The 14,876-nt window shown below is 44.5% G+C and overlaps 1 protein-coding gene across 2 annotated transcripts; it reads right to left on the reverse strand.

Annotated features, from left to right (window-relative positions):
- Window positions 1-628: 628 nt before the first annotated feature.
- DES (desmin) lies at window positions 629-14,405 on the reverse strand. Of its 2 annotated transcripts, XM_072122372.1 has the most exons (10): window positions 13,761-14,405; window positions 8,779-8,839; window positions 8,507-8,602; window positions 7,972-8,133; window positions 7,754-7,879; window positions 7,349-7,569; window positions 7,059-7,102; window positions 6,254-6,342; window positions 2,089-2,115; window positions 629-915 (listed from the first exon to the last, which is right to left on the reverse strand). In XM_072122372.1, exons 1-9 carry the CDS (start codon window positions 14,291-14,293, stop codon window positions 2,110-2,112), a joined length of 1,338 nt encoding a protein of 445 aa, XP_071978473.1. In that variant the 5' UTR covers window positions 14,294-14,405; the 3' UTR covers window positions 629-915; window positions 2,089-2,109. The 2 variants fall into 2 exon arrangements, with proteins under 2 accessions (XP_071978473.1, XP_071978472.1); XM_072122371.1 differs by lacking the exon at window positions 2,089-2,115.
- Between the last annotated feature and the right edge of the window lie 471 nt (window positions 14,406-14,876).

Raw genomic sequence — 14,876 nt, forward strand, 5'->3', positions numbered from 1 at the left:
ACAGAGCACAGCAGTGTGAGGTCTGATTACACATCTCTCCAGGGACAATACCTAACACTGGCTGCAGAGAGCACAGAGCACAGCAGTGTGAGGTCTGATTACACATCTCTCCAGGGACAATACCTAGCACTGGCTGCAGAGAGCACAGAGCACAGCAGTGTGAGGTCTGATTACACATCTCTCCAGGGACAATACCTAGCACTGGCTGCAGTCTGCATGGTCAAAATTGCATATAATGTAAAAAAATAGATCAGCACTATGCAAAATGTAACTCCACAGACATTACAAAAGCAACAGCGTACAGCACAAAATCAGGACATACCAGGACATACAGCCCGAAAATGTGTATTTTTTTTGGATAGGCTGGATATGATGTATTATCTCATGATGAACATGAAATCTGGGCAGACCCCCTGATAATGCAGGACGGTGCTGCCCTTGGCGCCATATGAGATATGTGCTGTCACTCATCTAATCTGTACATGGGATAAGATAATTGCAGGAAAGCAGATTTAGACCTGACAGCATGGATCAGCATGTACGAGACACACAGGGTAATGGTGGGTGAGGGGCAGGCATTGTGGGGTCCGTCGTGGGATCATGGTGGTAAATGAATGGGAATGCCATGGATTGTGAAAGTGTTGGTTACTTTATTTCTATTGCAATGATTGGGAACCCTCCATGATGGAATGAGATATCCAGAGGGGGGTAGGGGGTGACCTATCACATCCCCTGGCAGTCCATGGTTTGGGGGAGAAGCAGTGACACGTGTAGTGGTGAGGATACAGCATGAGATGGCCTAGGTCCAGCAGGGTTATGCTCAGGCTGTGATCTGGGGTCATCCTTGTGGGGTGTCCATCTTCATGTGTCCCTTCACAGCACCTCTTGATGCTGCTGGGAAGCTTCACTGACAATCTGTGGACACAAAGAGACAAATCAGTATTGTCTATAATAAGAATAATTATCTTTCCTTTTATATATAGCGGCATCCTATTCCGTAGCGCATTATGTCCACATGAAAAGACACATTCAAAGGACATCTAGCACCAGGATGAAGGATTGTAAATGAAGCACAATGACATACTGGGGTGTGTCCCCTCTGGCAGGATCTGCTCTTCTTTGAGCTTTTTAGGACCTTGTTTTTACGAAAAAAAAGTGTGCAAAAATTATGCAAATGAGCCTGAGGGGCTCCATCTCCATAGATGTCAGTGGAGCCTGGAGCCCCTCAGGGTAATTTGCATAATCTTCAAAGCCTTTTTTTCTTAAAAACAAGGGCATAGGGAACTTAAAGAAGGGCACACACCTGCATGTCAGTGTGCCTGGTTTACAATCCTTCATCCTGGTGGTAGATATCCTACAAGACTAACTAGTAGTTTAGAAACCTCTCTTTTTACAAAACGGGTCTCCGCTTTGATGAAACCAATCTGTAATCCAGAGCAAGGATCAGCTACAGGGGGTCCTGATATGTCCCATGATGAGAAGAGTGTAATACTTCATTCCACCAGTGGGGGCACTGTCCAGAGGTCACTAGAGATCTCAGCACTGATCAGCTGATCATGAGATGAGCCCTAATATCTAAGAAGGTGGACAATAAGTGCAGGCCTTAGATAACAGTGGTCATATACGATTCAATACAACATTATTGATCCCCTGGGGGAAATGATGTCTAATACAGTAAGTTTAAATGGGTCCACCAAAGGATCTGCTTAAGAGTCACCCATCAAGTACATAGACAGTGTATATGTCCATCTTTAAGGCAGATGGGTCCATCCTGCCACGTAACATCTTAAATACTTAAATTGTAAATTTTGAGGATGATTATACAGTTTTGCAGCTTTACAGTAAAGCACAAGCCTCACACATCGTCAGACCACTGTCATCCTATAACCTCAGCGTTAAGATGTGAACAGATAGAAAGGTAGATCCTAGGCCGTGGTGATGTATGGAGGAAGGGTTAGGTATAGTGATGCACACAGATGTACAGTATAAGAGAACGTGGTGAAAGTGGTGGATAAGGCAAAGAACTGAGAAATCAGGGAGTGACACGGCCACAAAGGTGGAAGAGGAAAGTGCCCATGGGTGACTTACCAGTGCTCCGGAGGAAGGTGCTCAGATCTGATGGGGCAATGACAAGTAGGTGTGTGTATTATACGTCTCTATAGTACTCCAGCATAGAGATAGCAGAAAAGAAGTGATTTGCCTTGTACAGTACTCATTGCTCCTCTACTTCTAGGACTGATGAAGGGTCTTGGCATAAGCCCACCCTGAAACCTGAAAGGTCCACGCTCACACCCATTGTACAGATCCATGTTGTAGTTTTCTGTAACCCCATCTACCCTGCAATGGGCGTATACTGTACCCCACACCTTACATTTTATATACAGCATAATATATGTAGGTTTTTGTCTTGTGGACTGTGTGACACTATGAAAACCATGAAGCACTGCAGAGGTATTATCCCCTAGAAGACCATAAAGTGGCTAAATCTATAGTATGAACCCAAAGAGACTACATATACTGTGTAATTTGCTACTGTAAATATATCAAATAAAGTTATATACAAATCATGTAGTTAAAGCCATAATGTTTCACCAATATACCCCTAGATTACAATATTCTGCCCATTTTTTGCCACTTTTGGTAGTTGAGGGGTTAATTATGACTCCCTAAATGATGTTTAGACTTTACAATGACCGTAGTGATAGAGAAACTACAAATATTTACAAGGAATAGAGAGAATTGGGTTTCCTCATGACCCCATGGCGGTCCCATTAGAAGTGATTATAGCCGTAGCAGCTACAGTTGTATGTGTTACCTATGAAGTATGTGCCTTTTCTGTATGATGTAACATGGCAACCTATTTCCAAGATGGACATAAGTGCATTGAATGTCTCATCCCCTGGTGGTAACTGGGTATCTTTTAGTAGATTGCAGCTGTTGAGACTTTACTTTTAGAAGCTCTTAGGGCACAGCTGCTGTCAGAGGAGTTGTGCCGGAGCGAGTGGCCTCCTGTGCGTGTATATTCAGCAGGCTCTATAAAAAGCAGGATGATGCCGTGTAACTGAGCCGACATGAGTGACTCAACAGAAGGTTCACAGAAGCTACAGCATCAGATCACAGGGAGGAATTGTAGATTTCAACTGAAAACTAAGGGGGGCATAAGGGGCTCTGAAAATATTGCAGGGGATGAAAGAGTGGATTCTATTTTTGGGGTCCTAGAATGTCAGGAATTTGATATGTAATTCAATATATGATACACATTGAATGGATAATGGATGATACATTAACCTTTCAGTTTCAGGTGAAGTGATCACTGACACTTAAGGGGGGGGTCTGATTCAGAATGAGTTTTTGATTTGGGTCCAGGACATCCAGTTACGTCTCTCTATGTCTATTTCTATAGTGTAATGTATACAGGCGGCTGCCATCATCGCTGCGATGTTCACAACTTTGCAGCCACTTTTGTGAATGTGTTCTCTAGATTTTACGCACGCACGCAATCCCATTCCATTCCTTTCTTGGCTGACACTGTGCTATTACATCTCAGCTTCAGGATTTACAGATGCAGCTGCTGCCAAGTTTCCAAAAATTCAATGTGCTGGAAATAAAATGCTATTACCGTATATACTCGAGTATAAGCCGATCCGAGTATAAGCCGAGACCCCTAATTTTACCACAAAAAACTGGGAAAACCTATTGACTCGAGTATAAGCCAAGGGTGGGAAATGCATTGGTCACAGACCCCCCAGTATATAGCCAGCCAGCCCCCAGTAGTATACAGCCCAGCCTGCCCACAGTAGTATACAGCCCAGCCTGCCCCCAGTAGTATACAGCACAGCCTGCCCCCAGTAGTATACAGCACAGCCTGCCCCCAGTAGTATACAGCACAGCCCCCAGTAGTATACAGCACAGCCTGCCCCCAGTAGTATACAGCACAGCCCCCAGTAGTATAGAGCCGTGCCCCCAGTAGTATAGAGCCGTGCCCCCAGTAGTATAGAGCCGTGCCCCCAGTAGTATACAGCACAGCCTGCCCCCAGTAGTATAGAGCCGTGCCCCCAGTAGTATAGAGCCGTGCCCCCAGTAGTATAGAGCCGTGCCCCCAGTAGTATACAGCACAGCCTGCCCCCAGTAGTATAGAGCCGTGCCCCCAGTAGTATAGAGCCGTGCCCCCAGTAGTATAGAGCCGTGCCCCCAGTAGTATAGAGCCGTGCCCCCAGTAGTATAGAGCCGTGCCCCCAGTAGTATACAGCACAGCCCCCTGTAGTATAGAGCCGTGCCCCCAGTAGTATAGAGCCGTGCCCCCAGTAGTATAGAGCCGTGCCCCCAGTAGTATAGAGCCGTGCCCCCAGTAGTATACAGCACAGCCCCCTGTAGTATAGAGCCGTGCCCCCAGTAGTATACAGCACAGCCCCCTGTAGTATAGAGCCGTGCCCCCAGTAGTATAGAGCCGTGCCCCCAGTAGTATACAGTCCAGCCCCCAGTAGTATAGAGCCGTGCCCCCAGTAGTATAGAGCCGTGCCCCCAGTAGTATACAGCCGTGCCCCCAGTAGTATAGAGCCGTGCCCCCAGTAGTATACAGCACAGCCCCCTGTAGTATAGAGCCGTGCCCCCAGTAGTATACAGCACAGCCCCCTGTAGTATAGAGCCGTGCCCCCAGTAGTATAGAGCCGTGCCCCCAGTAGTATACAGCACAGCCCCCTGTAGTATAGAGCCGTGCCCCCAGTAGTATACAGCACAGCCCCCTGTAGTATACAGCACAGCCCCCAGTAGTATAGAGCCGTGCCCCCAGTAGTATACAGCACAGCCCCCTGTAGTATAGAGCCGTGCCCCCAGTAGTATACAGCACAGCCCCCTGTAGTATAGAGCCGTGCCCCCAGTAGTATAGAGCCGTGCCCCCAGTAGTATACAGTCCAGCCCCCAGTAGTATAGAGCCGTGCCCCCAGTAGTATAGAGCCGTGCCCCCAGTAGTATACAGCCGTGCCCCCAGCAGAATTTAAAAAAAAAGTTTTATACTCACCGTGCGCCCCGATGCGCAGCGCTGCTCCCCCAATGTCATCGCGGCTCCTATTCTTGCTTCAGCTTGCTGGGCGCCGTCATGTTCTTCTCGCGGGCGGCGCCTAGTATTACGCGCCGCTGCTGACGTCATACTAGGCGCCGCCCGCGAGAAGAGCATGGCGGCGCCCAGCACGCTGAAGGAAGAAGAACGGCCGGGAAGCCAGAAGAGGAGCCGCGATGACATCGGGGGAGCAGCGCTGCGCATCGGGGCCACCGGAGGGTGAGTATATAAGTTTATTATTTTTTTTGTCAATTTTAGTCAGTATTGACTCGTGTATAAGCCGAGGGGACGTTTTTCAGCACATTTTTTGTGCTGAAAAACTCGGCTTATACACGAGTATATACGGTAATTATTTGCAATGAGCGGCAGCCACTAAGGGGAAAGATTTCCAGCTACATGTCTGCTTTGCTGTAATTCTGGCCAAATGTAACAATCATCAGACAATTGTGATAAATTTGATGTTCTCTCAAACCTAACACTTCTGCTAGAGATGTTACTCCACTTCCTAAATCCCCGCTGGAGTGAAGTTGCAACATATTTTGCTACTTTTTTCAAAATGTTACATTTTACTATCCCACTTTTTCAAAATGGGAGTGAATAATGTAAAATGTTGCACAATTTTTGTATAAGAAACTAACAATTTTTATATACTCTGAAAGACTCCATCTGCCATGTCCAAGGGCTTAGCCATTGTGTGAACGGACCCTAGGTCCCCATCACTAATCTGATCACTTATTGCCACCTCTTTTTGCCAATGATTGTAGTAAAGGAGGGAAATTCTAACTCCTAAAATTAGTTTGTAACATTACAGTGACTGTGGGGAAGACAAGCCTGAAAATAAGACAAAATGGTACAGCAAAAAACAGAATTGGGGTTCATTATGACCCCATGGCGGTACCATTAGAGCCCAGTGATACATTATATATATTATGCAAGAAGCTAGTGGTGTCACTCTGCAGTATATGTAGTATATCTGTAGAAATACATCAAATTATGGGGTGGTTTGATGGAGAATATGGAAGATCCCCAGGTCTCAAATTGTATTGTAGAGTACAATATGATGTGAGCAACCAATATTGGAATAATCTAGCGATGAAGTATATGACGTGGTCATTTTTGTATTCATGATTCCCTTTATGATGGGCAAAATCCTATTCACTGTTTAGTGTTTTATGCCCATGTTATCACATTTCTTACCTCTCCATCTCGGGTCTCAATGGTTTTGATCATGACTGTCTTCTTGGTGTGAACTTCAGATGCAGAGGATCTCTGTTCTGGGCTGGTCTCTGCAAAAGACAGTGGGAAGGGAACTATGAAAAATCCCTGAACAGAGGGACTTCTTACAGCCATACAAATCATAAAAAGGAACCATTCAGAAGTTGTGACCATGCAGACTGCAGCTAATGTTAGGTATTATCCCTGGAGAGTCATATCATTGTGTATGCTGATAGCAGCAGAACTGTGAAATATAGATTTATATTCCATATAAAGTGCACAGGAAATGTGTCCTCACACTGCTGTGCTCTGTACTTTCTGCACTAAAATAATGCATAGTTTCTACCATCAGCTCTGAGTAAAAGGTGTAGCAGCTTTCTGATAGGAGTCACTCAGAGCAGAGAGCAAAAGGAAGGGGGTTGCGGAGCATATCAACACAGAGAACTAAGTGCACAGCAGTGTGAGGAATTCTCCCACAATACAATCCTGGAATATCAATGCATATTTTACAGCCCTGCTGCCCCTAACAGCATACACAGATGTCTACAGGAATCACTCAGAGCAGAGAGCAAAGGGAAGGGGGTTGTGGAGCAAATCAATGCGCAGAACTAAGAGACCAGCAGTGTCAGGAATTCTCCCATAACCCTGGAATATAAATCCATATGTCACAGTCCTGCTGCTACTAACAGCATACACAGATATGATTACACATCCCTCCAAGGAAAACACCTAACACTATATACTATTTTTCACAGTGCAAAATACTGCATGAAGGATAAAGTCTTACCTCTGAAGCTCAGTGCTGAGTATGACTGGATGGGGAGAGTGATCCTAAAATACAAAAGAATTACAAATTGTAGATAAAACCTGTAGTTTATGGCACAAACAGTAGTTCCTTATAATATTACACTGCAGCCTGTAACTATACAAGCAATGCTTATCACACAATAGGTTGATTTGGGGCCTTAGTTGTCTTGGACATAGTCCGGCTGTTAGAAGAGTAGGATGATCATCGCCATAATGAAGAATATACATTTTGTAATGTTCTTAGTTTGTTACTGTATCAGTCCTTCTCACCTGCTCTCCTCTCCTTCCAGCAGTTTGCGGTATGTGGCGATCTCAATATCCAATGCCATCTTGACGTTGAGGAGATCCTGGTACTCGCGGAGGTGTCTTGCCATCTCATCCTTCAGGTTACGTATTTCTTCTTCAAGCCGGCTGATGGAGTCCTGGTAACCGGCTGCTTCTCCGGCGAATCTTTCTTCCAGGTCCCGCATTTGGCGCATCAGGGAATCGTTCTAAAACAATGAGGAGTCACAAGGCATGAGCTGAAGTTCTGGAGAAGATCAGATGCCAATCATCAATGGTAGGTTTAGTAATAGGTAGAAATATGGAAGGACCGGCAGCAGCACCTCAATCCCCATGGAATTTGTGGTTTCAAATATTAACTATACATTGAATTTACTCTTGTCTGAGACTTACGGTTCCCTTGAGGGCATCAATTTCGCAGGTGTATGACTGGATCTGGTGGCGGTATTCCATCAGTTCCTGCTTGGACTGGCGAAGAGCATCACTGTTCTTCTGTTGAGCCTGGTTGAGGTCAGAAACCTAAAGATGAAAGATATGGAAAGTGATGATCTTGTCGCTGCATTACGATTGCTGGAAGTCATCATTGATGGATCACTTATGGTAGACGTTACCTTGGACTTGTACCAATCCTCAGCCTCTGCAACATTCTTGGCAGCGATGGTCTCATACTGAGCGCGGATGTCTCTGAGGGCGGCAGTCAGGTCTGGTTTGGACACGTCCAACTCTACCTGCACCTGTTGTTCCTGTAGCTGTCCCTGAAGTTCACGGATTTCCTAAGGGAGACACAATAGGATCTTTTCAAGGACTGGAGTGGACGAGTGTCAATCTGGCCCTCTGGATCCTCAAGTGGACCAAACCAAACACTGGACCTCGGAGGCCCAGCAGAGGACAAGAGGATCCTCAAGTGGGCCAAACCAAACACTGGACCCCGGAGGCCCAGCAGAGGACAAGAGGATCCTCAAGTGGGCCAAACCAAACACTGGACCTCGGAGGCCCAGCAGAGGACAAGAGGATCCTCAAGTGGGCCAAACCAAACACTGGACCTCGGAGGCCCAGCAGAGGACAATATGCAATGCTCTGACTATAGTTTGACACTGGGTTTGTTAAAGTCTTGGAGGCCCCTTAATGCCTGGTGACCACACTTACCTCCTCATGAATCTTCTTGAGGAAAGCAATCTCCTCCTGCAGAGATTCGATCCTCCTCTCCAGATCGATCCTGGCCAAGGTGGCAGCATCAACATCCTGCAGAGGTGGAAAGAGAATATCACTTTTATTTCGGAAGATGGAAATTAATAAAAAAAAACAATTAAAGGGAATGAAAGGAAACATAGGGATTCTGGGCAGAGAACACAATCATCTAAGGTCAGATTACACAGAAAAGATCCACAGGGGTTTTAATCGCCGGTAATATAACTTACAGATCTGAAGGCGGAGAGGTTATTTTCGGCATCTTCCTTAAGCTGGATCTCTTCTTGCAGCCTGGAAGAGCACAGAGCAGTGCGAGGGGTTACTATTAGATAAATCAGTTTTACCTTCATACTAGTAACAATGTGACATGTGGAGCAGCAGCTTATGGAAATGTAACAATAAAGGACGGACAACAATGAAGTTACCATCAAATGTCTGGTATTATAGCTGGATGATAGATAGATGGATATGAGATAGATGGATAGGAGATAGATAGATAGATAATAGATAGATAGATAGATAGGAGATAGATAGATAGATAGGAGATAGATAGATAGATAGGAGATAGATGATAGATAGATAGATAGATAGATAGATAGATAGATAGATAGATAGGAGATAGATGATAGATAGATAGATAGATAGGAGATAGATGATAGATAGATAGATAGATAGGAGATAGATGATGATAGATAGATAGATAGATATGAGATAGATAGGAGATAGATAGATAGATAGATAGATAGATAGATAGATAGGAGATAGATGATAGATAGATAGATAGATAGATAGATAGATAGATAGATAGATAGGAGATAGATAGATAGGAGATAGATAGATAGATAGATAGGAGATAGATGATAGATAGATAGATAGATAGATAGGAGATAGATAGATAGGAGATAGATAGATAGATAGGAGATAGATAGATAGATAGATAGATAGATAGATAGGAGATAGATAGATAGATAGGAGATAGATAGATAGATAGATAGATAGGAGATAGATAGATAGGAGATAGATAGATAGATAGGAGATAGATAGATAGATAGATAGATAGATAGGAGATAGATAGATAGATGATAGATAGACACTATAATGGCTTTGAAATGAAGGATTATCTGGTTGTATATGGACTATGGAGGACATTCATCAGGGCTTGTATGCCTGATATATGATTTTTAAGCCCAGAAATTGCGGGCCTGGGAGGGCGTGAAGGGGCCACGGCTGGCAGTGGACCTGTGCACAATACATAACCTGCACCCGTTCAGCAACATCACTTAGCGTCACATGATAAATGTGCTCCTATATGTGGCAATTATCTTGGACACTGTATAATAATCGCAAAAACAACTATTAGACTGATGTTCAGTTTAGAATGATCGGCTGTAAGGTGTCTGTAATGAAGCTTTATGGATAATCCTTGGTCCCATTACAGCAAATAATTTTGAAACTCCAATTGTCACTGGGACAAAAAAAATTTTTTTGTCTGGAGCTACAATTATAAAATATACAGTTTCATACAGATTGAATTTACGAACAAACCTATGGACCAGATCTTGTATGTAACCCGGGGACTGCCTGTAGATAGAATCCTGTTTTCACTTCCTCTTATGAGACTATGATATTAAAGGGATGAGTGATGGCAGGATAAGGATGTTATTATGATGAATGGGGCAGAGACAGAAGATCAGATACCCCCTGCTCCGCTCCTATTATGGCCATCGCAGCGACCCCCTCCTTATTTTAGGAATGGCTGTGCGTTTACCCCATGGCTAGTTTTATATCCTCTACTTGCCATATAGGGAGCACACACAGGATGCCTCCACTGTCTGCTCTTCTTCACACCCCTGACAGCATCTGTTACCTGTGTCTGTATAATAACTGTGCACGTATATTCAGCGGCAGGAGAGTGTCTCCAGGACCTCTCACTTAGGAGAGGAGCATCAATCATAGGGCAGGGAGTACAATGACCTGTTTAGACTGATATGGCTGATAACAGAGAACAGTAGATTGCAATTATTCATGGATGGGGCTTTAGGTTGAGTGTCCCTTTAACAAACTGTCTTATATGAATTATGTTTCAGCTGTCTCTGTGAACAAGTGGTCAGTGACTCACAGCATCTCTGGGGCCGGTATATTAATAGTCCACAAGGCTGAAGTTATGAAAAGTGATTTGTCCTGTGCAATGATTTTTCCCTTTGTGTTTAATGCTATTAATGTAACATAAGAGAGGAGAATCACAGAAATACTCCCTGACAAAATTCTGGAAACTGCCCCATATCCTGCCTTGAAACACTTCATGTGTGCCCTAATAGCCCCCCATTCCCCATAACTGCTGGGGGTCCCCCATCAATCAGACACTGAGGATACAGAATACATAGATTTTATGGCAAAAACTTTAACCAAAGTTCAGCATCTTTCTAATAAACTTTGTATTACTATTTTGTGCCATTTCAACAACCCTGATTGCTTTCAGTAAATGGAAACATTCTTATTAACCCCCAGTGTCCATCTGCCACCCAAATCTTGCTCACAATCATAAGATTGTATCAAATTGTATCCGATTGAATCCAAATGTATCCAAATATTTCAGTCTCCTGCATCTGTCTTGTGCCCTGTGACTACAATACATCAGTCTGGAGTCCTGGATGTTTACACAGAGCATTGTCTCTAGACTAAATACTATTGTAACAAACTCTCAGCTGTCAAGAGCATTAGATCTGTAGGCCATTTCAGAGTGGATATAAACAGTGCATCCTTCATTCACTGACAGGAAGCAGATTTCTTGTATATGGGAAATATATGTGGAATGCACAGGTAAGCCGGGCTATTCCAACAGCAATCGGCTGTAATCACTGGGGGACGTTGCCCCTGACAATATATCTCCCCTACAAGGTCTCCTGTAACATAGGATCAATGGTTACTCATATAGTCACCTATATTAGCCGCCAGCTATTTGCTTGTGTAACCTATGGCTGTATCCCTGAACCTTCCATCCCCTGACATCACCCCCCCATACACAAAAGATTTCTGAAATCTATAGACTTAACCAACCCCACGTATTAGGGGGCTGCCAGACACCCCCAGCTTCTATGACCTCTATGCTACAGAAGACCCTGTCAATAGTTTCTGCTTCTTAAAGGTCAGTGTGTATATACATGTCCCCTGCCCTTTTACTCACTGAGTACAGTATATGTGACCTTGCGGGGGGCACATGAAATACGGCACCAGGTTCTGGGTATAAATAGTTGCCAGTTAGTTAGAATGAACAGCTGTGGGCCGCGTGGTGGCATCTGAGACATAGCGATTGTCAGGACAATGTGTCTTCAGTGCGGGGACTGACGCAGCAGAGCTGAGTTTGTTGCCTGATTGTGTGACATAGGACTAAATGCCCTGCACAGTTTGTTAGTCTGTATTACATATTCTTCATATAAGTGGATAATGGCGCAGTAATATAGGGTGTGTCAGTGTCAATATTCGGACCCATGTAGGCACATGCTTGGCTTAGAGCTATGGCCCCTTGTTTTACTGTTTGAACCCCCCCCCCCCCCCAATTGATATATCCTAATTAAGTGACCTTTATTGATTGACCCTGAACATTTTAGCCCATCTCTAGGCCCTGCTGGGTATATAGCGCCATCTAGGAGTATATATCCTCAATTCACAAGAACTATTGGATCAGGTCCATGTTTATGTTGTATCTGTAGTGGGTCTGAGGTTCTTCAGGCGCCTCCACCACTGCTCATCACTGAAAGTACATGAAATACAAGGAGACTCCCTATGCAATGGATAATAATAGTGGGCAGCTATTCCTTTGTGTTCCCTATACACATGCATGCTCGGTTAGAACAGGCGGGTACATGTCACACTCTTTTGGTGACAGCTCATTTCATCAGTCATGTTTCACTTTAACATGGCTGATCCATCCCTCTCTTATCATGGGGAGACCAATGTAAACTCATGATAGTTGACCTCCCCTACCAAAATGTTTCGCCAAACATCCCTAATGTCTAAGGGCACATTTAATCTCCTGCTGTAGGACAGGGCAGAGGGCCCCGTATTATAGAAATATGTAGAATTTTGGGATATTATTGACAGCTCGTATCAGTTATATTATACACTTAGTATATTGACCAGGCAGCCTGATATACAGAATATCCATCTATACATTGCGCTACTAGGGCAGTACTAGGAGGCTCCATAGATTCCTGGCCTGATGCTTTAAGATAGCTGGAATACTATATAACTACATAGAGAGGTAACTCACCATGGAAAGCCGCTAAGGGCCAATCATTCCATAGTTGTGTCCTATTGACTGCTGTGCTCCATGCTTTACACTGCAGCACTTACATAATTGTAACATTAACATTTACACTGATATGGTTTATATAAAAATATATGGGATAGGGGATTTATTGGAAAAATAAGTTGACAATGTGAAATAATAAATGTCTATTACTTAAAGGGGGTTTATATACATGACTTCTTTCTATCCAATGACACCTGCTCACAGCTTATGTGTAGTATCGCAGCCCCACATCGTTCTCTTCAATGGAGCTGAGGTGTAATACCAGACACAACCAGTGCACAGGTGTGGTGCTGTTCCAGGAAGACAGCACCCACATTTTACTAATTGTGTGCAGAACCTTTAAGTCCTTTTTACACCTTGGAGAACATGATGAAGTTACTGAGGAAGTCACTGACATTGATGCCTGTATCCGCTCCCACATTCCTGGAAGGGCAAGGACCTTATATGGTGACTGCAGAGATATGGACTAAAGGCAAGGGGGAGCAGCACGGAGCTGTACAGATACACAGACGGATGGGATCGGAATAGTAGGAATGGGATGTGTTACTGAGCACGGGTAATGTTGACCCTTTCGTGCAGCGTGCCGATGGAGCAGAGCTATGTTTGGGACAGCTCTATGAGTAAAGATAATGCAGCAGTGTAACCTGCGGTCCTAAGTCAAAGCTGAGGCATTATTTTTTAGAATTTTTTAGATTTGTTAGAACTTTAGCACTGCTACATCTGATATGACAACTTTATATCAACTTTTTGCAACACAAAGTTACAAATATATCATAGAAACCAACAGTTTATCACAATATTTCATTTTTCTTTCTGCACCCTCTATCAACCTTAATCCCCCACCTGCCACTTTGTGACTTTTAAGTTTAAAGCGTCAGCTTCCTGATCCCATGTACTCACCTCTGTTTTAACTTTTGCAGGTCATCTGCCAGGTTGTCCCTTTCCACCTCCACCCGTGACCTCTGGTTGGTGAGGATGTCCACCTGGCGCCTCAGCTCCCTCATCTCCTCTTCGTACAGCTCGCTGATTCTGGTTGGCTCCTTGCCCTTGAGTCGGTTGACTTCGGTCACCAGGATGGCATTCTGCTGTTCCAGGTACCGCACCTTCTCAATGTAATTGGCAAAACGGTCATTGAGTTCCTGCAGTTCAACCTTCTCGTTGGTTCTGGTTTGGAGGAATTCCTGGTTCAGGGCATCTGCGAGGCTGAAGTCCAGGACGTCGTAGCTTGCTCTTACTGGGGCCAGCCTGGTGGACTTGAAACTGGAGAGACTTGGGACTGCGGAGGAACGAGAAACCTGGTAGACTCTGGAGGACAAGGAGCTGGAGGATCCGGCTTTAGATCCGAAGGAGGCTCTGGAGAATGATGGCGATGCACCTCCAAAGGTGCGGCGGTAGGAAGATGACCGCTGGCTGGAAGAATAGGACTGGCTCATGATTGCTGCTGTCTGGCTTCTGGCTTCGATAGGGAGAGCCTGGAGGAAGGGCTCTGAATGGAAGTGGGGTAAATTGTCAAGACTGAAAGTACAGGTCCTTGTCTATTTGTACTGTACGTCCTGACCAGTGACACAAGATACCTCCTCTCCAGAGCGCCCACCTCCTCCCAAAAACTCCCACCCTCCTATTCCATCCCACACAGTAAGTACGGATCATGTCCAATTGTCTTAGGAACAGCTGCAATGTCTTCCACGGGACACGAGAAGGGGAAAGGGGGACTCGAAAATCATCATCTCTATAAGGAGCATTTGTCAACTAATTTTATCATTTTCTAACTTTCTTTGCAAAACTTTATAAAAACTTAACCCCGATAGTCCAAGAGTTGGTACTGATACAGTCTGTCAGAGCAAGAGGTCATAGTATGGCCCCTACCCCATGCCACATAGCCGGGTTACACAGTCACCATGAAGCCGAGTTGTTGGGTTTGGCTGGTGTGAGAGTTTTGAAATCATCAACTCATAATGGGGTCACATGGAGTCTGTGGGTGTTGACAAATCCTAATTATCTGACGACTTTTATACT

The sequence above is a fragment of the Engystomops pustulosus genome, chromosome 8, assembly GCF_040894005.1.
Source record: "Engystomops pustulosus chromosome 8, aEngPut4.maternal, whole genome shotgun sequence".
In the NCBI taxonomy this organism is placed as follows: Eukaryota; Metazoa; Chordata; class Amphibia; order Anura; family Leptodactylidae; genus Engystomops; species Engystomops pustulosus.